Raw genomic sequence first — 25,343 nt, forward strand, 5'->3', positions numbered from 1 at the left:
TAATACATACACACACACACACACACACAAATTAGCCGGGCATGGTGGCAGGTGCCTGTAATCTCAGCTACTCAGGAGGCTGGGGCAGGAGAATTGCTTGAACCCAGGAGGTGGAGGTTGCAGTGAGCCAAGATTGCACCACTGCATTCCAGTCTGGGCAACAGAGCAAGACTCAGTCTCAAAACAAAACAAAAAAAGAACTTTTCCACAATTTTAAAAGATGAGTCAACTCATAATCATTTGAAATAATTTATTCAAAGTTACTCTAAGAAAAAGCATTTCTTCATTTCCAATCAGTTAATTACTATTTTTTCAATTCTATGACCTCCTGATTACAACTCAAGAATACCACAGTTTTCCTAGTTTCCAGTCTAGAAACCTATGGGTTTTTCTTCTTCTTTATTAAATCTAGAAGTCACTTGCTACAGAGAACATATTTAAAAGGTACAGGCAAACTTCCAAACGCATGGACAGGAAAAACAGGTATGAAGTGTAATGGAACTAAGGGGTGGAGGTTTTATAACTCTCATTTGTGTCAACAGCCAAGAAAGGTGACCTATGTCCCCACCCGCCCAGGTCTAGGGCTCCAAGCTGGTATATGACTCACTATAACACCATTTGGTCTTCCCTTCCACATCAGTGACCCTGCCATTTCTCACTTGCAGTCCAAGTTTGGAAAGATAAGTGGGTTTCTTCAATTCATATCCTGCAAAGAGATAAGGGTAACTTTCTCCAGTTCCATGTATTTGTTTCATTTCATCATTCCCTCATTTATCGAACATTTCTAGAGCTCTCAGTACAAGAAATAAGGAAGAAATAGAACATGCTCCTTCCCTCAAGAAGACAGACACATTAACCATGAAAATGGTAATAATAATGCTAATATAGGCCAGCGTGGTGGCTCATGCTTGTGATGCCAACTGTGGGGGGCGCACGGCAACATATTCAAGCTTATGTACAAGGCATTTGAGGTGGGGGCACGGAAAAATACTGAGGCGCTGTGTGCATGTTATTTGTGCATGAGAATGAAACTCGACCCTGAAAACAGGACAGGGAGTGGACTGTGTGGTGTGATAAGGAACCCTGAAAACAGCCTCCTGAGAATGCAGTTTGAGTACTTTTACATGGCCACAGGTGCCTCACGACCCGACCTCAAAAAAGCCATCTAGTGGATGTTTGTGGTTTAACAAGCCCTTTCAATAAACTTGGCGGACGGATGCCCGCGCGGACTCTCTTAGAAGAGCTATCCCGCAATGCCGGGCGCGGTGGCTCATGCCTGTAGTCCTAGCACTTTGGGAGACGGAGACGGGTGGATCACGATTCAAGACCAGCCTGGTCAAGATGGTGAAACCCCATCTCTACTAAAAATACAAAAAATTAGCGGGGAGTGGTGGCAGGTGCCTGTAATCCCAGCTACTCGGGAGGCTGAGGCAGAGAATTGCTTGAACCCAGGAGGCAGAGGTTGCACTGAGCCGAGATCATGCCACTGCACTCCAGCCTGGGCGACAGAGCGACTCCGTCTCAAAAAAAAAAAAAAAAAAGAGCCACCCCCATTCTAACTGGCGTGAGATGGTATCTCACTGTGGTTTTGACTTCCATTTCTCTAATGACCAGTGATGATGATCATCTTTTCATGTGTCTCTTGGCTGCATATGTGTCTCTTGGCTTTGCATGTGTCTCCTGGCTCTTCTTTCGAGAAGTGTCTGTTCACACATCGGGGCCTGTTGTGGAGTGGGGGGCTAGGGGAGGGATAACATTAGGAGAAATTCCTAATGTAGGTGACGGGTTGATGGGTGCAGCAAACCACCAGGGCACGTGTATACCTATATAACAAAACTGCACGTTCTGCACATGTAACCCAGAACTTTAATTAAAAAAAAAAAAAAAGAAGAAGAGCTGCCCTCCGCCCCGCTCAGCTGGAATTGTCTGAGCACTCATTTCGTGGCATTCATTGCAAGCTATAAGCTCTGCAAGTGGTGTCCCCAACATGATCGCCTTGAAGTTACGTGTGAAGGAGGAGAGCTCATCAATTTTCGGTGAATCTCCACCTGGAAAGAATTCAGAAGATTTAAAGGGAGAGATTCCTGACTCCCATCAGGAGGACACAACCCACACATAAAATATCAGGGGTTGGGTTATCATGGGTCAGGAAATGACCAAAGAACAGAAAGGTGTTTTTTTTTTGTTTTTTTTTAAGATGGAGTCTCGCTCTGTCGCTCAAGCTGGAGTGCAGTGGCGCGATCTCCGCTCACTGCAAGCTCCGCCTCCCGGGTTCACGCCATTCTCTGCCTCAGCCTCCCGAGTAGCTGGGACTACATGCGCCCGTCAGCCTAGTAGAGACGGGGTTTCACCGTGTTAGCCAGGATGATCTCGACCTCCTGACCTCGTGATCCGCCCGTCTCGGCCTCCCAAAGTGCTGGGATTACAGGCGTGAGCCACCGCGCCCGGCCCAGAAAGTATTTTTTAAAACAATACAACAGCTACTTAAGGCTATCCAGTGCACTGTAGAGCCTGGAGCTCTACACAAGTTCATGTTTTAATTCGGCAGGAATGTCCTTGGTTTCCTGATCAAGGAACCTTAGATTTAGAGCTATGGGAGCAGGTAGGTCGCTGCCTGAAAAGAGGATACGAGGAAGGTCATTTTACTAATTTTACTATTTTGACCACCTGGGCGCTGGTACACTCTTCGTTGTATCCTCTTTATCTGCCAGATCACGGTTAGATGGCCCATTATCTCCACCTGAAAATAATTCAGAAGATTTAAAGGGAGTGATTCCTCTCCCCACTTCATTCCCTTCTATGGGGAATAAGGAAGAGATTTCTTCTAGTGAGGAAAAACAGGAACCAGAACAGCGGGGGCGGGGCAGTGCTCCTCCCTCTACTTCATTCCCTTCTGTAGAGGGGCCTACGGAGGACATTTTTTCTAGTGAGGATAAGGACGGACCGGAGCCTTTTCCTACCCCTATAGAAAACCCATTGTCCTCCTTTCCTCCACCCTTAAAGGGACCTGCATTTGTTGGCCCCGTTCAGCCAACAGCACCTCCCATCCCCCTTAAGGAGACTAGAGGCCGCCCAAGGGACAGTTCTTAGATAAGACCCTCTGGTCAGCGAACATCTGTATGATCGGGTGACCGCGTCTCCTCAACCAACTTCCCTGCTGGAGGGGTGCCGCCAGGAGGGAAGGAAAGTGGCTGATTATGATTGTCTTCCTAATACGCAAGTTCCCGTTTCCTATTTCTAGCATCAGCCTTTCTGGCCTTGTCTTTTTTCTGTTTTTCTGGAGTATAAGGGGAAGTTGCATGCTGCCTCCTGGGTTTTATCCCAGCTAGCTCTAGCTTTCTTGCTGCCCACAGAGGCCTGGGGCAGGAGAGTTGCTAAGATGCCAGGGAGTGCCCATGTGGTCACTGGCAGTCTGGGCAGGTTACCCCTTTCTGGGTTTATGGTGATGGAGGGGAGGCCAAAAGGCACAGAGCAGGCAGCTCCAGCCGGGTCCTGAGGATCCGCCTCACCACGGTCACATGCCTTAGTAACTGTGCCCAGGAAGTGGCCTGCTGCTCAGTGTGCTGCTCCTTCTGCCCTTCCCTGCCACCCCTCGCATGTCTCAGTTGACAAGCAATTCCTTGTCTTCCCTGGCCCCCTAGGGAAAGGGCTAAGAGACAGTCCATGTGCACCCCGACCTTACTAGCCTAAGGTGGGCAGAGGAGTGTGGAGCAGCCTAGAGTACAGAACCCTGGGGGAGGATCCCACTAATAAGGGGTGCTCTCCTGTAGCCATATATTAAATGCTAACTAGGCTAAGGTGGACGAGCTCTGCCAGCTGCTGTCATCTTCAGAAGACAGACGCAGCAGTAAGGAATGTTTGTTTTGCTTTTTTATAAAATGTTTAAAAACACTGTGGCTAAGAAACTTCAAGGCAGACCCTGTGCTGCATGTCTGCTCCGCCCCTAAGCCTCTCTGCTTGGGGGTGGTAAAAATAATAAAAAGTACATTTTCAGTACCTTACCTAACAGGGTTGGCTCCAGGCTTAGGGGGCCTAGAAGATAAGGGGAGTGGTTTTCTCCCAGTCTGTTACTCTCTTGCCTCCAGCCTCCACACTTACACACGCACTTTACCACCCGGTCATTCTCTAGCCTCTTACTGCCACTTGTAGTCTTCCTTCCTTCCTCTCAGGGTAAGGACAGCAACAAGTGGTGGGCCATTAAAAAGAGAAGCTACCTAAGGAGCCCAGAATGAATAAAAAGAAACCAGCCACAACCCTACTTTCCCGAGCTCACTTCTGAGACATTCCAGCTAAAGGCTGATGCGGGAAAATGGCCAACAACAAAGGACATTTTTTAAAGCTTTTTATTTTTTATTTTTTTCTTTTTTGCACACTTAAGCTAACTTAATGCAGGTTTATTATCCTGGCAACTTGTAGTCACATTCTAATGACTTTCAAGGGCCAAAATATAGTAAAAATCACTTAAAATATCCATCCCTTCCATGCCTTAGTTTAACAGGTAGGTTTATCTTTTGCCATTTCTGTATTTTATATGTTATGTACCTGTCTCATAATCCCTTTAAACATATGCGAAAGGCTACAGATTTAATAGCTTCTCTTCTCATAAAAGGACGCCAACGTTGCATCCAGCTGTCAGGATATGACCCTGCTATTCTTTTCCTACCTTTAAGCGAGGAACAATTTCATATTCTCTTAGCTTGTGATCTTAATTGGCAAGTAGCAATGACTGACTTTATTGGTAATATCAGCTTTCATTTACCAGCCTCTAAGCTCCTGGACTTTTTACAAACTGTGCCTGTTAAGTTTGTATCTATTGTTGTCTCTGAGGCTTTTACTTCATGCCACCACTGTCCTTACAGATGGCTCAAAAAAAAAAAACTGAAAAAGCAGCTATAGTGTGGCAAGATGCCATGCAGAACTGGCAGCACAAAATCCAGGAGCATTTTAAAAACTACACAACAGGCAGAGTTACGTGCCCTGATATTGGCCTTACAAACTTTTCCTCACCAAGACATATAGTTAGTGACTCCGCTTATGTGGTATATAGTATTACTCATTTAGATCTTGCACATGTGAAGGGCATTACTAATAAACCCTTATTAGCTTTGTTTCTTGCAGCGCAAGAGCTCCTCTGTGCCTGTCATCACCCTCTTTACATCACAGATACCCGCTCTCATTCCGTTCTGGGCTACCTGGTCCCTTATCAGAAGGGAACGCTCGAGCTGATACTCTGGTACGACCACAGATGTGGTTTGCAAATTCTCCTGCCTTTTTGCGAGCTCAAGCTGATCATGCTTTTTTTCATCAGAATGCCCGCAGTCTTAAACAAGTTTCATTTGACACTTACTCAAGCTCACATGATTATTAAAACTTGTCCTGATTGCCAACGGCATTCTCTTTCCCCTTTTTCCTTAGGCCTTGGTGCCAACCCACGAGGTCTGCCTAATGCTATTTGGCAAACTGATGCTACTCAGTATCCACCCTTTGGATGTTTCAAATTTCTCCATGTTACCATGGACATATATACAGGCCTGATACATGCTACCCTCCAGACCAGAGAAAAAACTAAAGGTGCAATTGCTCATTTGTTTAAATCTATTATAACTCTAAGCCTTCCACACACTATAAAAACTAATAATGGGCCGGGCACAGTGGCCTGTAATCCCAGCACTTTGGGAGCCTGAAGCAGGTGGACCACCTGAGGTCAGGAGTTGGAGATCAGCCTGGGCAACACAGTGAAACCCTGTCTCTACTAAAAATACAAAATTAGCCGGCCATGGTGGCACATGCCTGTAATCCCAGCTACTCAGGAGGCTGAGGCAGGAGAATCGCTTGAACCTGGGAGGCAGAGGATGTGGTGAGCCGAGATGGCGCCATTGCACTCCAGCCTGCACAACAAGAGTGAATCTCCATCTCACCAAAAAAAAAAAAAAATTAATAATGGACCTTGCTATCTTAGTGCTTGATTTGCATATGCATTGCAACTTTGGCACATACAACACAAAACTGGTATTCCTTATAACTCAACCAGTCAGGCCATTGTGAAATGAGCTCATCAAACTCTTGAAGTGCATCTTAATAAACAAAAAAGGGGGAATATGGGACTCTCTTCTCGAGAACAAGACCTGTTGTTGGAGAACCAACTGACAATGATGGTGATGACTCGGAAGGCACCTGACATTACCTGGGGACAGCTAAAGAAATTGGATCAACGGGCATCTATTCGGCTTGCAGCCATGGAAGCCCCTGCAACTGCAGAGAATTGGTTTCTTATGTATCTGGTGGTAATTGGGGAAACTTCTGAGTAAGTAAGACAGACATGGATGTTGGGGTGGCTAGTAATTCTTGTCCTTTGTCAAGTGGGATCAGCTCAAGAACATGTTTATTTGAGTCATGTTCCAAATCCCCCTGTTTTTAATGTTATTACATGGTGGGATGCTGACCTGCCTTTGTCATCTAATGATACTTCTTGGACAGAAGGCCGATGGATGCCCCTGTGTTACCCCTTAACTGAAAATTTGGGATGGATTAAACTTAATGACTCCTTGATTTTACTGTCTAGTAACCCCCCTCTTTGTTTTTCCACAATAGCACATAAGTGTGTTACTCTCATCCCTCAGGGGTATCTTTACTGTCAGCCTAAAAGGGATGCTAAGCTTGCAAACTTGACCTTTATTTCTACTATTGCCACTAATCTTACCGAGGTCTCTAATGAAGCTTCACAAGTGCCCGATCTTCCTATATGCCGTCCGAGTAGGGACTGGCGACATAAGTTTAAGGCCATCCAGTGGTCGCCGTGCAGACAGCCTGCACCGTGTCAAAGGCCTCTGTTTGATAATGGCACCTTACTTGATTGGGGTCCCTATGGTAATCTTATGTCTGCAAATCAGACTATTGGACTTAGGAGTCCCTCCAATAGTTCTATTACCTAGTCACAATGTGGGCTTTCAGGACCAGTATTACAACTGAAAGGGAAAGAAGCTTTAAGCCCTGCTCATACCCAAATTTGGAGATTAGGATTTCCCTTTTTGAACGGGTTATTTCACACGGTGAGTATATTACTAGCGGTGGCAACTATACCCTCTCTTTGCATAATAATGTTACTGACACAGTCCTGATTTGTACTATGCAGCCTTATATACTTTTGATTGGGCAAGGTGTTCCTAACATAGAGCAGAATCAATCCTTTTATAGTATTAAAGTCTCTTCCAGTAGTTGGTCTGCTACATGCTTGTCTCACCGAAACGTTACACAGTTGAATATAAGCTATGTCATGATCTTAAAATGGTGTGTGGAATTGTGGCTGCCTGTAAATTTAACCCCGAGCCGGGAAGTAGATTCTACTCTGCAGCTATTTAGAAAAGCGCTGTCTCATACTCGAAAAAAAGAGATTTCTGGCCACTTTAATTGCCTTTTTAGTCTCAGCTATTATTATATTAGCAACTGCTGCTACTGCAGCTGTTTCTCTGACAGAATCTATTCACACAGCCTCAGTGGCGAACCACATGGTATATAATGTAACCCATGAATTTCAAGAACAGGTAAATATTGATAAAACTATTCTGTCTCACCTGAAGGCACTTGAAGCTTCTGTTACGTAGCTGGGGAATCAGCAGCAGGCCTTCGTTACCCGTCAAAATTTACACTGTGATTGGCAATATAATTCTATCTGTATCACACCCCTGCCATATAATAGCTCCTAATATAATTGGGAGAGAGTGAAAGCACATCTGCAAGGGGCTTTTCACGACCATTTGTCTTCTCAGATTTCCACTCTTGAGTGTGAATTAAAGAAACGACTTGAAGAATGGTCGCAGTAATTACAAACAAGTACCCTTCAACAATTACAAGAAGGCTTCAATGGTTAAACCCGAACACTTGGTTGTCTGGGTTAAATATACGCATTTGGATGACGGCCGCTGTACTTATTCTTTTTTGTATCTGTTTGCTAGGCATTTGCAGAAGGCTTTGTGCTGCCACTCGATGCATCTGTGACCAGGGAAGAATGACACCAGGGAAGAATTACATTGCATGGGATGACCAGCAAGCTCTAAGAATTAAAGAAGGGGGAGATGTGGGAGGCACATGGCAACATATTCAAGCTTATGTACAAGGCATTTGAGGTTGGGGCATGGAAAAATACCGAGGCGCTGTGTGTATGTTTTATTTGTGCATGAGAATGAAACTCGACCCTGAAAACAGGACAGGGAGTGGAGTGTGTGCTGTGATAAGGAACGCTGAAAACAGCCTCCTGAGAATGCAGTTTGAGTGTTTTTACAAGGCCACAGGTGCCTCACGACCCGGCCTCAAAAAAGCCATCTAGTGGATGTTTGTGGTTTAACAAGCCCTTTCAATAAATGACAGATGGATGCTAAGGTTGACTCTTAGAAGAGCTGCCCCCCGCCCTGCTCAGCTGGAATTGTCTGAGAACTCATTCTTGGCGTTCACTGCAAGCTATAAGCTCCGCAAGAATACTTTGGAAGACCGAAGCAGGTGGGTCACCTGAGGTCAGGAGTTTGAGACCAGCCTGGCCAACAAAGTGAAACCCTGTCTCTACCAAAAATACAAAAATTAGCTGGGCGTGGAGGCAGGTGCCTGTAATCCCAGCTGTTTGAGAAGCTGAGGCAGGAGAATTGCTTGAACCTGGGAGGCAGAGGCTGCAGTGAGCCGAGATTGTGCCACTGCATTCCAGCCTGGACAACTGAGAGAGACCCCATCTCAAAAAAAAAGAAAAAAGAAAAAGAAAAGAAAGAAATAAAGTGAATATAGAGACATGGACGCAAATTCTATAGGAGAACAGAGGGGAAAGCAATGAGATATAGGGAATCCCAGACACTGGAAGCATTGCAAAAGCCTCAGGGAGGAGGTGCCCTTTGGTCTGGGTTCCAAAAACTAGGTAAGTGTTCATGAGGTACAGAAGGTGGGGGAAGGACATTCCAGGCAAAGTGAAAAGACCAGGAGACATGAAGTCGTGAAAGAAGTGCAGCTTAAGGGTTTGGTGTGTATGAATAGGGAAATGATAAAGTAATTTGAAGATAAGCTGTGAAGAACTTCACAGCCATGCTTAAGATACTGGATTTGGCCGGGTTCGGTAGCTCACGCCTGTAATCCCAGCACTTTGGGAGGCCGAGGCGGGTGGATCACAAGGTCAGGAGATTGAGACCATCCTGGCTAATGCGGTGAAACCCCGTCTCTACTAAAAATACAAAAAATTAGCCGGGCGTAGTGGCGGGCACCTGTAGTCCCAGCTACTCGGGAGGCTGAGGCAGGAGAATGGCATGAACCCGGGAGGCGGAGCTTGCAGTGAGCAGATATCACGCCACTGCACTCCAGCCTGGGTGACAGAGCAAGACTCTGTCTCAAAAAAAAAAAAAAAAAAAGATACTGGATTTTACCTTCAAGGTGGTAGGAACCTGACCATCTTCTTGTTAACTCATTTATAAGTTAATATGTTTTATTATATAATAATACAAATGAATATAATATAATAATACATAATATATACTATACTACATAATAAATATAACATATCTATGTTAACTTATTAACATTATTACACACAAAAACATTTTGGTCATTTATTACAAAACAAGAAGGAAAGGCTGGGCATGGTGGCTCAGGCCTGTAATCCCAGCACTTCGGGAGGCCAAGGTGGGAGGATCACCTGAGGTCAAGAGTTCAAGACCAGCTTGGACAACATGGCGAAACCTCGTCTCTTCTAAAAATACAAAAATTAGCCGGGCGTGGTGGCGTGTGCCTGTAATCCCAGCTACTAGGGGGCACTGAGGCAGGAGAATTGCTTGAACCCAGGAGGTGGAGGTTACAGTGAGCCCAGATGGTGCCACTGCACTCCCGCCTGGGCAACAAAGGGAGACTCTGTCTCAAAAAAACAAAACAAAACAAAACAAAACAAAAAAACCGAAGGAAAAATCTATTTAAAATTAAAATCTGGCTGGACGTAGTGGCTCACGCTTGTAATCCCAGCACTTTGGGAGGCTGAGGCAGATAGATCACTTGAGGTCAGGAGTTCAAGACCAGCCTGGCCAACATGGTGAAACCCCATCTCTACTAAAAATACAAAAAATTAGCTGGCTGTGGTGGTGTATGCCTGTAATCCCAGCTACTAGAGAGGCTGAGACAGGAGAATCATTTGAACCTGGGAGGCAGAGGTTGCAGTGAGCTGAGATCATGCCATTGCACTCTAGCCTGGGCGACAGAATGAGACTTCCTCTCAAAAAAAAAAAAAAGATCAACTAGGTATGGTGGCTCACGCCTGTAATCCCAGTACTTTGGGAGGCCAAGGCAGGCGGATCACCTGAGGTCGGGAGTTTGAGACCAGCCTGACCAACATGGAGAAACTCCGTCTCTATTAAAAATACAAAATTGGCCGGGCCTGGGGGCCATGCCTGTAATCCCAGCTACTTGGGAGGCTGAGGCAGGAGAATCGCTTGAACCCGGAGGGTGGAGTTTGTGGTGAGCCGAGATCGCGCCATTGCCCTCCAGCCTGGGCAACAAGAGCAAAACTCTAGCTCAAAAAAAAAAAAAAAAAAAAAAAATTAGCCAGGCTTGGTGGCACATGCGTGTAATTTCAGCTACTTGGGAGGCTGAGGCGGGAGAATCGCTTAAACCTGGGAGGCAGAGGTTGCAGTGAGCCGAGATGCTGCCATTGCACTCCAGCCTGGGCAAAAGAACAAACTACTTCTCAAAAAAAAAAAAAAAAGATTAAAATCTGCTTAAAAAGTATTGTTCATGGCATAGAGCTACCACGACTTCTTTATAGACAATGTATCAAACACAATCAAGGCAAGTCCACCCTGTCACTTACTGCTTGTATTCAGAGTGCTGCACAGAACATTTCAAGGAGAGATGGCTCTAACAAGGCCAGTATGCACACTAGTAAGACAGAGACAAAACACTTTTTCTTATCGAAAATTTATTTTTCTAATTTTTTTTTTTTTTTTTTTTTGAGACAGAGTCTTACTCTTGTTGCCCAGGCTGGAGTGCAATGATGCGATCTTGGCTCACCGCAACGTCCAACTCCCGGGCTCAAGCCATTCTCCTGTCTCAGCCTCCCAAGTAGCTGGGACTACAGGCGCCCGCCACCATGCCCGGCTAATTTTGCATTTTTAGTAGAGATGGGGTTTCTCCATGTTGGTCAGGTTGGTCTCAAACTCTGGACCTCAGGTGTTCCGCCCGCCTTGGCCTCCCAAAGTGCTAGGATCACAGGCGTGAGCCACTGCGCCTGGCCTTTTTTTTTTTTTTTTTTTTTTGAGACGGAGTCTTGCTCTGTCGCCCAGGCTGGAGTGCAATGGCGTGATCTCTGCTCACCACAACCTCCGCCTCCTGGATTCAAGTGATTCTCCTGTCTCAGCCTCCCAAGTAGCTGGGATTACAGGCGCCTGCCACCACACCCAGCTAATTTTTTGTATTTTTAATGGAGACAGGTTTTCACCATGTTGGCCAGGCTATTCTTGAACTCCTGACCTCAGGTGATCCTCCTGCCTCAGCCTCCCAAAGTGCTGGAATTACAAGTGTGAGCCACCATGCCTGGCCTAAAATTTTAAAGTAGAGACGGGGTCTCACAATGTTGTCCAGGATGGTCTCGAACACCTGGGCTCAAGCAGTCCTCCTGCCTTCATTGCCCAAAATGTTGGAATTATAGGTGTGAGCCACCACGTCCAGCCTACTAAAAGTTATTTTTTTTAATTTAATGCATCCCACTGAAAAAAGTTTTTTTTTGGTTTTGTAATTTGTTTGTTTTTGTTTTTGTTTTGAGACAGGGTCTCACTCTGTTACCCAGGCTGGAGTGCAGTGGCACAATCTCGGTTCACTGCAACCTCTGCATCCCAGGCTCAAGTGATCCTCCCACCTCAGCCTCCTCAGTAGCTGGGACTACTTGCCTGAACCACCATGCCCAGCTAATTTTTTTTTTTTTTTTTTTGATACGGTGTCTTACTCTGTAGCCCAGGCAGGAGTGCAGTGGTGCAATCTCGGCTTACTGCAACCTCCACCTCCGTGGCTCAAGCGATTCTCATGCTGCAGCCTCCTGAGTAGATGGGACTACAGGTGTGCACCACCATGCCCGGCTAATTTTTCTTTTTGTATTTTAGTAGAGATGGGTTTCACCATGTTGCCCAGGGTGATCTTGAACTCCTGAGGTGATCCACCCACCTCGCCCTCCCACTGTGCCCGGCTGCTAATTTTTGTATTTTTAGTAGAGACTGGGTTTTGCCATGTTGGTCAGGCTGGTATCGAGCTTCTTTTTTTTTTTTTGAGACGGAGTCTCGCTGTCGCCCAGGCTGGAGTGCAGTGGCGCGATCTTGGCTCACTGCAGGCTCCGCCCCCGGGGTTCACGCCATTCTCCTGCCTCAGCCTCCTGAGTAGCTGGGACTACAGGCGCCCGCCACCTCGCCCGGCTAGTTTTTTGTATTTTTAGTAGAGACGGGGTTTCACTGTGTTAGCCAGGATGGTCTCGATCTCCTGACCTCGTAATCCGCCCGCCTCAGCCTCCCAAAGTGCTGGGATTACAGGCGTGAGCCACCGCGCCTGGCCTGAGCTTCTAACCTCAGGTGATCCACCTGCCTCAGCCTCCCAAAGTGCTGGGATTACAGGCGTGAGTCACCTCACCCAGCCATAATTTTTATGTTGAGATGGAGTCTCACTCTGTCACCCAGGCTGGAGTGCAGTGACGCGATTTCGGCTCACCATAACCTCCGCCCCCTGGGTTCAAGCAATTCTCCTGCCTCGGCCTCCCAAGTAGCTGGGATTACAGGCGTGCACCACCATGCCTGGCTAATTTATATATTTTTGGTAGAGATGGGGTTTCACCATGTTGGCCAGGCAGGTCTTGAACTCCTGACCTCAAGTGATCCTCCCACCTTGGCCTCTCAAAGTGCTGGGATTACAGACGTGAGCCACCACGCCCAGCCTGAAAAAGTTTAAATAAATAAATAAATAAAAATTTGAGGGAAGTGTGCAATATTTACATAACTTTCCATTGGTACCACATAATTTTAAATGTACTTGGATTTTAAACTGTTATTTTAAAATATTATTCTTAGGGCCAGATTTCTGTTTTTATTTTTACTTAACTGGCTTCCCAAGCATTGGTCATGAAACTGGGAGCCTTTATCAGACAATTGTTCCCTGTAGCATGCTTGAAGAGTTGTCTCTCCATGCGAGAAGCAACTCTACGGAAAATTTCTGTAATTTGGAAGGTTGATCCTTATAACGTTTCTTGGGCCATCATTTAGAACCTTCATGAACCATTTGAGGGGTTCATGCTGTTTCACTGTAGGGCATTTCTCACTTTGAGGAATCCCTGTCTTCTGGCTGCTCCTAAATTGCAGCTGCTTCCAGAGATGCCTGTCTCTTTTTTCTAGGCTCTCCCCAGGGCCATCCAAGGTTAATTTTAGGGTTGGCTGGGCGCGCTGGCTCACACCTGTAATCCCAGCACTTCAGGAGGCCGAGGTGGGTAGATGAGCTGAGCTCAGAAGTTCCAGACCAGCCTGGGCAACATGGCAAAACCCCGTCTTTACTAAATATACAAAAATTAGCAGGGCATGGTGGCGAGGGTGCCTGTAGCTACTTCAGCTACTTGGGAGGCTGAGGAGGAAGAAGCGCTCGAGCTCGGGGAAGTCGAGGATGCAGTGAGCCAAGATCACTCCATTGTACTCTAACCTAGGTGACAGAGCAAGACTCTGTCTCAAAAACAGAAAAAACAATTTTTAAGGTTGCCATATGCTCTATATTTTAAGTCAGACCACCCCAAACAAACCTCCCAAATTTGGTGAAAATCAATCCAACCATTTTTAGTCATCCGGTAATAGAAAAAGATAGAAACTTAATTTATAAATGTACCTTTTTTAATAAATAAGAATATAAAATTTAGTTGCTTAACAACAACAGAAGAACAAAAGACAAAAGACAACAAGAGCGATCATCCTGCAAACAGCATAAGTTAACAAGATGAAAGGTAGAAGCAAAAATGTCTACTGCAACCGTGTGAGAAAGGATCAGGCCCTGTAAAGCACTGTAGTTCTGGGCCAGGTGCGGTAGGTGGCTCACACCTGTAATCTCAGCACTTTGGGAGGCTGAGGCGCATGGACCACTTGAGGCCAGGAGTTCATCACCAGCCTGTCCAATATGGTGAAACCCCATCTCTACAAAAAATACAAAAATTAGCTGCATGTGGTGGCGGGCACCTGTAATCCCAGCTACTCGGGAGGTTGAGGCAGAAGAATTGCTGGAATCCAGGAGGCAGAGATTGCAGTGAGCCAAGATCGCACCACTGCACTCCAGCCTGGGCAACAGAGGGAGATTCTGTCTCAAAAAAAAAAAAAAAAAAAAAAAAAAAGGAAGGACTGTAGTTCTGATAGGTTTGGAAAGAGGAATGAACAGATCTGTGAAAGATGTAGGATACAGACCAGGCAAGTTAAGATTTATTAGATATGAGAAGGAAGGAGAGGCAAGAGAAACGCTAAGCATCAGCTAGCTGTGCTGGGCACTGAATGGGCCCTTCGTCTACAGAAACACTTTTCTTTTTCTTTTTTTTTTTTTTTTTTTGAGAGGGAGTCTTGCTCTGACGCCCAGGCTGGAGTGCAACGGCATGATCTCAGCTCACTGCAACCTCCACCTCCCAGGTTCAAGCAATTCTCCTGTCTCAGCCTCCAGAGTAGCTGGGACTATAGGCGCATGTCACCACACCTGGCTAATTTTTGTATTTTTTTAGTAGAGACGGGGTTTCACCATATTGGCCAGGCTGGTCTCAAACTCCTGACCTCGTGATCCGCCCGCCTCGGCGTCCCAAAGTACTGGGATTACAGGCGTTAGCCACCACACCCATCATCTTTTCTTTTTCTTTTTTTTTTTTTTGAGACAGTCTCCGTCTGTTGCCCAGTCTGGAGTGTAGTGGTGTGATCTCGGCCCACTGCAACATCGGCCTCGCGGGTACAAGCGATTCTCATGCCTCAGCCTTCTGAGTAGGTGGGATTACAGGCACCCACCACCACGCCCGGCTAAATTTTTGTGTATTTTTAGTAGAGACAGGGTTTCACTACGTTGGCCAGACTGGTCTCGAACGCCTGACCTCGTGATCCACCCGCCTCGGCCTCCCAGAGTGCTGGGATTACAGGCATGAGCCACCGCGCCCAGCCCTCTTCTGGTACTTAAAAAAAACCTGTAATCCCAGCTACTCAGGAGGCTGAGGCAGGAGAATCGCGTGAACCCGGGAGGTGGAGGTTGCAGTGAGCCAAGATCATGCCACTGCACTCCAGCCTGGGCGACAGAATTAGACTCTGTCTCAAAAAAAAAAAAAGTACCAGAAGAGTTGGTAACTAGAAAGAAATTAATCTACAGAGTCGTGAATTATGTTGGATTTTAGGCACATTAGGCCTAACCCAACACAACCTCCTCTAGGGGCCCTTACCCCTTCCAACAAATGGCCTAGAATTCTTTTCTGTCCAGGGGTCAGGAAAAACAAAGTTGAGAAGAAGTTTGTTAACGGTTTCTGAATGCTTTAAAAGGGGAAATTTGCAAGACTAAAGAATGGATTGGAGGAGAGGTAGGTTTGGAGGAAGAAGGGGGTGGGGCCCTGAAAAGGCTTCAAGGAGCTGCTCTGAGCGGAAAGGGGATAAGATCTTCTTGGAGAACTAGGGCATCTGATTGGAACACCTGTGAAAGCTTGAGCAATGAGGTTGTGCCCCTCTTGCAGTACAAGGCTGCAAATTATCCAAGCCAAGGGCAGAAATCTCAATGTCCTTGTTACTCCATATGGCCTTGGGATTCTCCCATGGCCCTCCAGTAATGAGCTGCTAGGTCCCGGAAAGGCTGTGGCAGTGGTGGGGTTGGGGTTAAGGATAATCCCACTCCTTGGCCAGTGGATGGACAGTCACCCATGTCTCTACTGTGGACCACAGGACAGCGAAGGCACCAACCGGCAGACAAGTCCCAGGTGGGAGCGAGTATAAGGATGCGTCTCCTTTTCTTCCTTCTAGAGGGTAACTAGGGGGATATGGAGGGAGCATGCATGGTGGGAGACTGAGGATTGCCACATTCATTTCATGAGTTATTGTTTGCTGATGGGGTCCTGGGATTCTGACTGAGATCTGTAATTCTGAAGCCTTCTCACTCTTCCTGGCAGATGGCCAATGTTTCAGTATTGAGTTTGTAAGGGTGCTATTTATGAGGCAGGAAAAGAAAAACAGATGTGTTGTTGTGTTGCACCGCAGGGCTATCAAGTGTGACCCCAATAGATTTTTTCTTTTTTTTTTTTTTCTTTTTTTTTTTTGAGACTCTAAATCTCACTCTGTCACTTAGGCTGGAGTACCGTGGTGAAATCACAGCTCACTGCAGCCTTGACTTCCCACCTCAGCCTCCCAAGTAGCTGGGACTACAGGCACATGCCACTACTCTTGGCTAATTAAAAAAAAATTTTTTTTAGAGACAGGGTCTCCCTACGTTGCCCAGGCTGGTCTCAAACTCCCTGACTCAAGTGATCATTCTGCCTGGACCTCCCGAGGTGCTGGGATTACAGGTGTGAGTCACCATACCCAGCCTACCACAGTATTTCTTAAATCTCAGTGGCCAGACCTGGGATAGGTTGCTATTCAAAAGCAGCTTGTAGGGTTTTTTTTGTTTTTTTTTTTTGAGACAGAGTCTCGCTCTGTCGCCAGGCTGGAGTGCAGTGGCGTGATCTCGGCTCACCGCAACCTCCGCCTTCCGGGTTCAAGCGATTCTCCTGCCTCAGCCTCCCGAGTAGCTGGGATTACAGGCACACGCCACCACACCCAGTTAATTTTTAGTAGAGATGGGGTTTCACCATGTTGGCCAGGATGGTCTTGATCTCTTGACCTCGTGATCTGCCTGCCTCGGCCTCCCAAAGTGCTGGGATTACAGGCATGAGCCACCGTGCCTGGCAGAGCTTGTAGCTTTCTGCTTTATGTGTTTTTTTTTTTAACTTGGAAAAAACAATTGTTCTCTTAGGATGTATGATTTGTGTTTAAATGAAGACTGCTCTTTTACTTGGGAGAATCCTCTCCCAGTACTTGAGCGGGCTTCTTGGTTTGGCAAAGGCAAAGCCCAACTCTCATAGTGAGTGGAAGGGACAGATGTAACTGAACTGCTCTGCACAATAATGACAATGACTGTCTTTTGTTAATAGGAGTCCTGACTCTGATTACATTTACGGGGAGTCCAGCCTGAAATAGTTTGGGTAGAGGTAGAGGGAAAAGTCCCTTCTGCTGGCAGCTTGCCAAAGGTGTTAAGCGTAAAGGGATGGCCTTGAGGTGAAGGGAATTCCTTTGCGAGACAATAGGCCAGGGACTATAGATGCTGCATAATCCAATAGCGACTTCTAAGTCTTCTCAGCTTTGTAATGCCCCAAACTTTCAGCAACAGCCTGGTGGGTGTTTGCTATGCTTCGGGGAATAAGGGAGGGGGGCGTGTCCACACTTAGGATTTGCTTCCATCCTCTAGGATATGACCCCAGCCCCCCAGGCCAGAGTGGTGGTAGCTGCAGGTGTGTGGCTGGTGATTCTGAAGCTCTAGGGGTGGCTTGCAGCAGAATTCTGGAATGCCATATATATATATATATATATTTTTTTTTTTTTTTTTTTTTTTTTTTGAGACAGGGTCTCACTCTGTTGCCTAGGCTGGAGTGCAGTGGTGCAATCTCCGCTTACTGCAACCTCCACCTCCCAGGTTCAAGAGATTCTCCCGCCTCAGCCTTCCAAGTAGCTGGGATTACAGGAGTGTACCACCATGCCTGGCTAATTTTTGTATTTTTTTTGGTAGAGATGGGGGGGGTCTCACGATGTTGGCCAGGCTGGTCTTGAACTCCTGTACTCAAGTGATCCGCCTGCCTTGTCATCCCAAAATGCTGGGATTATAGGCGTGAGCCACCACACCCAGCCTGGAATGCTGTCTATTGAGGAAAGGAAGAGGCTGTACTGGGGAGTGCCAGCGTTGAGTTTCAAGCAAGTGTAAAACTGGCCTTAACTGAATCACAAGTAGGAAACAAGTTAATCAGGAATGGATTTGTGGGGCATGAAAACCTTTGAGGATTCTCAGGATTGTTTGGAAGAGGGGCCTGGATTTTCTGTCACTAAAGAGGGTGGGATTTGTTTTACAGTTGATAATTTTTTGATGGGATGCGTCAGGGTCCCACTCTGTCACCCTGGCTGGAGTGCAGTGGCGTGATCACGACTCACTGCAGCCTCAACCTCCTGGGCTCAAGCAATCGTCTCACCTCAGCCTACCAAGTAGCTGAGACTACAGGTGCGTGCCACCACACCCGGCTAAGTTTTGTATTTTTTGTAAAGACAAGGTTTTACTGTGTTGCAGACTGGTCTCAAACTCCTGGGCTCAAGCTATCTGCCCACCTCAGCCTCCCAAAGTGCTGAGATTAAGGGCAGAAGCCACCACGCCCGGCCTATAGTTGACAATTAACTATAAGTGTGACCTTGGAATTATAGAAGGAGAGTAACGAGACTCATTACTTACTAGCCCAGGGTAGGAGACATTAGTGGGCTGCAGGTTTCATCCTCAAATTTCTGTGAAGCCTTTCTTGAGGACATCTGCCCTTTCCTTTTCTCCCTCAGTGTGTGGTTTTCCTTTCTCTGGCTCCCACTGCACTCTGCACACACCTTTATCACAGTAACCACTTACGGTGTATTGTAATTTGTAATTATCTATGTACACGTCTCCAAGTAGACTGACCTCAAGGGCGAGGGACTGGCGCTGGTACTCAGACCCCGGGTTCAAGTTACAGCCACGTCTCTAGCTGGTTTTGTGATCTCAGGCAAATAACTTAATCGCTCTATGCCTCAATTTCCTTGACTTATAAAATTGGCATAAGACTAGCTCTGTCACATGCCGTTGCTGGGCATATTAAGGTGACAATGCGTGAAAAGTACGAGGCAAAAGGTAAGTGCAAAATAAAGGGCGCCTAAAACGGTACACGTGTATTAACTAACCTGATCTACCCTTACGTGTGCACTCAGCAACACTGAGCACCTAATGTCCTCTGGGACCCCGGAACGCCTCCTCTGGAGTGCAGCAGCCTCACGTGTGGCCTGTGGGCCTTGTCCCACGGGCCGGCTCGGGATTGGCTCCGCCGAAGAGAAAACCCTGCCGACAGCCCTTCCGATCTCGTCAGCGATTGGGCCGGGACCGTCCCACAGTTACTCTTGTTGCTGGGCTCGGAAATAGGGAGCAGGCCTAGGTTGCGCGTGCGCAGATTGAGAATGGAGCTTTCCGGTCGGGCGGGAGGAGGTGACGTCAGGAGCGGTGGCGGGCGGGGGCTTCTGGTAGCCCTGGGGACGCTGTATCTGTGGGCTCTTGAATCGCGTCACAAATCAGCGACCGAACTCTGGCGGTGGTGGCTGAGACGGCGAAGGCGGCAGCGGCGGCGACAGCTCTGGGGTTTGCGTCTCGGGGTGTGTCGGCCGCCGCTGCTGCTGGGGCCTGGTATGTACAGATGGCTGGTTAGGATTCTCGGCACCATTTTCCGTTTCTGCGACCGGTCGGTGCCCCCTGCCCGGGCCCTCCTGAAGAGGCGGCGCTCAGACAGGTGAGACGAGAGGGGGCTGAGCGCCAGCCTGGCCTTACCCCCTCCCCCACAGCGGGCTCCTCGGCCGTGATAGCTTTGATTCAGCCAGGCTCACCCGAAGCAGGTCGCCGGGATCCTAGTGACGTAGTCGCTCCCGCCAGGCTGTGGGGAGGCAGCTCCTGATGAAGGAGGAGCTGGTCGTCTTCGTAGCGGCCGGTGATGGCAGGGTCTTTGACATTCTTGTCAGAGGCCAAGCTGGTTGCTGATAACAAATGGGGCTTTGCCGCTCTTAGGCTGAACACTAACATTGAAGGAATACTGTCTTTGTTGTGGCTCACTGTTTACAAAGCACCCTCGCAAGTGTCATCTGCAGACATTAAGTGCAGTTAAAGGAAGTGAGATTCATAGCTTGCCCAAAGCCGTTTTGACTGCAAGTACTGTCCTTGCAGCAAGAAACCGCACCTGTTTCGTTCTAAAACAGCTGTGTGTTTGGGGCCAGAAGGGTTTTGTGCTTTAGAATTAGTGAATGAGTAAAAAGGCTTAGGTGCCTCACTCCTTTAAAACAATCATTAGTCTGTACTCTTAAATCCGGTTAAAATTTGGGGGAAACTCAAAGCTGTTCTTTTTTTTTTTTTTCTTTTGGTTGAGACGGAGTCTTGCTCTGTCGCCCAGGCTGGAGGGCAGTGGTACGATCTCGGCTCACTGCAACCGCCGCTGCCCCGGGTTCAAGCGATTCCCCTGCCTCAGCCTCCCAAGTAGCTGGGATTGCAGGCGTGCACCACCACGTCTGGCTAATTTTTGTGTTTTTTTGTAGAGATGGGGTTTCACTACATTGGCCAGGCTGGCCTTGAACTCCTGAACTCAAGTGATCCACCCACCCGAGCCTCTCGAAGTGCTGGGACTGCAGGCATGAGCCACTGCACCCCAAAGGCTATTCTTATTTAGCATCTACTCTTTGGAGTGTCCCATTTTATTGTATCGACCTCCTTACCTAAAAATCTGGAAAATAAAATATTATACAAATTCTATGCCCCCTCCCCAACTTTAGTGATCAAGTGTTAATTTATTTTTCTTTTCTTTTTTTTTTTTTTTTTGAGACGGAGTCTCGCTCTGTCGCCCAGGCTGGAGTGCAGTGGCGCAATCTCGGCTCACTGCAAGCTCTGCCTCCCGGGGTCACGCCATTCTCCTGCCTCAGCCTCCCGCGTAGCTGGGACTACAGGCGCCCGCCACCATTTTTTTTTTTTTTTTTTTTTTTGAGACGGAGTCTCATTTTGTTGCCCAGGTGAAGTGCGGTGGCATGATTTCAGCTCACTGCAACCTCTGCCCACTGGGTTCAGGCGATTCTCCTGCCTCAGCCTCCCTAGTAGCTGGGATTACAGGCGCCTGCCACTGCACCCGGCTACTTTTTTTGTATTTTTTTTAGTAGAGACGGGATTTCACCATCTTGGCCAGGCTAGTCTTGAACTCCTGACCTCGTGATCCACCCGCCTCGGCCTCCCAAAGTGCTGGGATTACAGGCGTGAGCCACAGGGCCCAGCCACGCCCGGCTAATTTTTTTTTTTTTTTTTTTTTTTGAGACGGGGTCTCGCTCAGTCGCCCAGGCTGGAGTGCAGTAGCGCAATCTCGGCTCACTGCAAGTTCCGCTTTCCGGGTTCACGCCATTCTCCTGCCTCAGCCTCCTGAGTAGCTGGGACTACAGGCACCCGCCACCATGCCCAGCTAATTTTTTGTATTTTTAGTAGAGACGGGGTTTCACCGTGGTCTCGATCTCCTGACCTCATGATCCGCCCGTCTTGGTCTCCCAAAGTGCTAGGATTACAGGCGTGAGCCACCGCGCCCAGCCCTCGCCTGGCTACTTTTTTGTATTTTTTAGTAGAGACGGGGTTTCACCGTGTTAGCCAGGATGGTCTGGATCTCCCGACCTCGTGATCCACCCGCCTCGGCCTCCCAAAGTGCTGGGACTACAGGCGTGAGCCACCGCGCCCGGCCGTTAATTTCATTTTTTTAAATTAAGCCTCAATATCAAGAAAAGTGGAAGAAGTGTTCATTTGTGGGAGCTTGAGAGAACAAGATGTCTAATACATTAATCTGACAATGCAGGTTATTGATGAGATTGGTTGTTGGCTAAATTGCGTCGTGTGTTCCAGAGATGCATGGTTTTGCCTTATTTTTCTCTCCTGTCTTTCCGTAGGGTTGATGTGAGGATCATTTGAGAACGTGGTGTAAAGTGCCTAAACTGATGCTTAATGTATATAAGGGTAGTATTTGTCTATCCTACCCTGGGGCCTTTTGCAGGGTCTGGTGCATGATAAGCACTTGGTCCGTATTCATGGAATAAGGAAAAGCTAATTTCCTCTCCCTTGTCCTCTCTTTGATGTGAATCCCTGCTAGTCAGTGGAACATGGTTTGGCGATCAAAACCTTGATCTTCACTATACTTTAGGTGTTCACATCCTTAATCCAAAACAACGCTTCTCAGTGTAAACCAATTTTCAGTCAAAATGAAGCCCAGCAGAGCTTGTTGGAATGTATAAAGTTATGAGCTGAATGGAATCCTGGGATCTCATTCTATTCATTTTTTTTTTGCATGTGTTAATATAATTGATCATAAGGGTTCAGAGAGATGATGAGTAATATACTATGACCCTTTAACATTCTTGACATCTGGGTCCTGAAACTTTCCTCAATTCCAAAGTTCTTTATTACCACCGTAATGTAGTTTGCGTGGTAAAAATGAAGTTAAATATAACACTTGATTAAGATTTGTCTTTTTTAAGTTGTAGAACTGTTTTTTTTTAACTCCCTTTCACACACAAAAGAAAAAAACAATAAAAAAGAATTGTCTTTTAAGGCTGTTCATATTAATACTGTCACCTAAAGTAAAAGATGGCTTTCTTTGGGGATCATTTTCAAAAGTAAATTGCTTGTTTGTTGTTTTTAAATCATTTCTGGAGCAAAAGAGAAAATACTAGTTCTAAACTCTTACCTGGGTTCATATACTAGCTAAGTGACTTTGGCCAGTTTTAAGTTTGTACTTTAACCAGATGGCAAATTATTATTTGGTAAGAAGTTTGGGTCTCTCTCAAATAGTTGAAACTGTAGCAGTAAGTCTTCAGATGTGAAAAGCCTACTATAGAATAGCATTCTCTCTTTTGTTTTGCTTTTATTTTTAGTTTTATTTCTTTTTAAGACAAGGTCTCACTCTTTTGATTAGGCTGGAGTGCAGTGGCATGACCTGGGCTCACTGCAGCCTCGACTTCCTGGGCTGAAGTGATCCTCCTGCCTTAATGTAGCTGCAACCACAGTCACTTACCACCAAGGCTGGCTAATTTTTTATTTATTTTTTTTCGTAGAGATGAGGTCTTACTTTGTTGCCCAGGCTGATGTCAAACTCCAAGGCTCAAGCGATCCTCCCCCTTGGCCTCCCAAAGTGCTGGGATTACAGGCACGAGCCACTGTGTCCCCACCAGCATTCTCTTTTAAAACATCAGTTGGATCTCATTTTATGACAAAGTGATAGAAGGGGGATGTGTTATATGAATAGTAAGTTTACTTACAGAAATGAATGTGTGTGTAAATATGTATACATATATATATTTTTTTTCTTTCTCTTTTTCAGCACTCTGTTTTCTACAGTGGACACTGATGAAATACCAGCCAAAAGACCAAGATTAGGTACTGAATATAAATTTTAAAAATTTTTAGTTTTTAAATAGGAAAAATACATGCATGGAACAAAATTCAAAAGGTAAAAGGTATGTGGTAAAAAGTAAGTCTTGGCCGGGCGCAGTGGCTCACACCTGTAATCCTAGCACTTTGGGAGGCCAAGGCAGGCGGATCACCTGAGGTCAGGAGTTTGAGACCAGCCTGGCCAACATGGCGAAACCCTGTCTCTACTAAAAATACAAAAATTAGCTGGGTGTGGTGGCAGGCGCTTGTAATCCCAGCTACTTGGGAGGCTGAGGCAGGACAATCGCTTGAACCTGGGAGGTGGAGGTTGCTGTGAGCCGAGATGGTGCCACTGCACTTCAGCCTGGGGCAACGGAGCAAGACTATGTCAGGAAAAAAAAAAAAAAAACAAGTCTCTTTCCTGGCCGGATGCAGTGGCTCAAACCTTTAATCCCAGCACTTTGGAGGCTGAGGTGGGAGGATCACTTGAGGTCAGGAGTTTGAGACCAGGCTGGCCAACATGGTGAAACCCGATCTCTACTAAAAATTTAAAAATTAGCCAAGTGGCGCACACCTATAGTCACAGCTACTTGGGAGGCTGAGGCAGGAAAATTGCTTGAACCTGGGAGGCAGAGGTTGCAGTGAGCCAAGATTCTGCTACTGCACTCCAGCCTGGGCGACAGAGTGACACTCCATCTCAAAAAAAAAAAAATAAATAAAAATAAGAAAGAAAGTCTCTTTTTTTTTTTTTTTTTTTTTTTGGAGACAGAGTCTCGCTCTGTTGCCCAGGCTGGAGTGCAGTGGTGCAATCTTGGCTCACTGCAAGCTCCGCCTCCCAGGTTCACACCATTCTCCTGCCTCAGCCTCCCGAGTCGCTGGGACTACAGGCACCCGCCACCACGCCTGGCTAATTTTTTTGTATTTTTAGTAGAGACAGGGTTTCACCACGTTAGCCAGGATGGTCTCCATCTCCTGACCTCGTGATCAACCCGCCTCGGCCTCCCAAAGTGCTGGGATTACAGGCATGAGCCACTGCACCCGGCCCAAGAAAGTCTCTTTCCTGTCCCTTTCTTATCTTTTCTAGAGGTAACTACTGTTACCAGGGACTTATCTAATCCTTGCAGGTAAATAAGCCTAGGTGTAGACTGTGCATTTTAAAATTCTAAATCCTTCTATAAAGAAAAGATACTTCTTATTTATTTATTTATTTTTTGAGACGGAGTCTCGCTCTGTCACCCAGGCTGGAGTGCAGTGGCGCAATCTCGACTCACTGCAACCTCCACCTCCTGGGTTCACACCATTCTCCTGTCTCAGCCTCCCGAGTAGCTGGGACTACAGGTGCCCGCCACCACGCCTGGCTAATTTTTTGTATTTTTAGTAGAGACGGGGTTTCACCGTGTTAGCCAGGATGGTCTCAATCTCCTGACTTCATGATCTGCCCGCCTCGGCCTTCCAAAGTGCTGGATTACAGGCGTGAGCCACCGCGCCCGGCCCTACTTCTTATTTTTAAGGAGGAAATGTTGTAAATGTTTCAAACTGAGGTGACTCTAGTTCAGATGGCTGAGGGAACCCATCTTTTCTATTTTTTTTTTGAGACAGGGTCTCATTCTGTCACCCAGACTGGGATGCAGTGGCATGATCATGGCTCACTGCAGCCTCCACCTCCCTGGGCCCAGGTGATCCTCCCATCTCAGCCTCCCAAGTAGTTGGTTGGGCCTACAGGCACGTTATCACACCTAGCTAATTTTTGTATTTTTTTGTAGAAACGGGGTCTTGCCACATTGCCCAGGCTGAAAATAGGCAGCAGTGGCATTTTGAAAGAATACTTCTGTCTTTAGGAACCGGTAATATTTTTCTTTTTTTTTCTTTTTTTTTTTTTTGAGACAGGATCTTGCTCTGTCTTGATCTTGTCATCAACAAGTTTTTTTTTTTAATTTTGTAAGAGGCGATGGTGTCACTCTGTTGCCCAGGCTTCAGTGCAGTGGCACGATCGTAGCTCACTGCAGTCTCAAACTCCTGGGCTCACACAATCCTCCTGCCTCAGTGTCCTGAGTAGCTGGGACTATAGGCGCGTACCACCACACCTGGCAAATTATTTTATATGTAGATACTGGGTCTCCATATAT

At 46.8% G+C, this 25,343-nt stretch overlaps 1 protein-coding gene and 1 long non-coding RNA gene across 4 annotated transcripts in view; one reads left to right on the forward strand and one right to left on the reverse strand.

Annotated features, from left to right (window-relative positions):
* Positions 1-688: 688 nt before the first annotated feature.
* LOC134733170 (uncharacterized) lies at positions 689-19,254 on the reverse strand. Its single transcript, XR_010116691.1, has 3 exons — positions 18,975-19,254; positions 2,668-2,740; positions 689-706 (listed from the first exon to the last, which is right to left on the reverse strand). It is a non-coding gene; the product is annotated as an uncharacterized lncRNA (long non-coding RNA).
* Positions 15,845-25,343, forward strand: part of SENP2 (SUMO specific peptidase 2) — a 48,709-nt gene continuing 39,210 nt past the window's right edge. Inside the window, exons 1-2 of one of the 3 annotated variants that reach the window (XM_063621942.1) lie at positions 15,845-15,952; positions 23,168-23,223. In XM_063621942.1, the coding sequence (XP_063478012.1) occupies positions 15,882-15,952; positions 23,168-23,223 (127 nt within the window). In that variant the 5' untranslated portion in view covers positions 15,845-15,881. Of the gene's footprint in view, positions 15,953-19,185; positions 19,571-23,167; positions 23,224-25,343 lie in introns of those variants that run through there. The other 2 variants (XM_063621939.1, XM_063621941.1) reach the window with 2 other exon arrangements.

Source organism: Symphalangus syndactylus, chromosome 17, assembly GCF_028878055.3.
Source record: "Symphalangus syndactylus isolate Jambi chromosome 17, NHGRI_mSymSyn1-v2.1_pri, whole genome shotgun sequence".
Lineage (NCBI taxonomy): Eukaryota > Metazoa > Chordata > Mammalia > Primates > Hylobatidae > Symphalangus > Symphalangus syndactylus.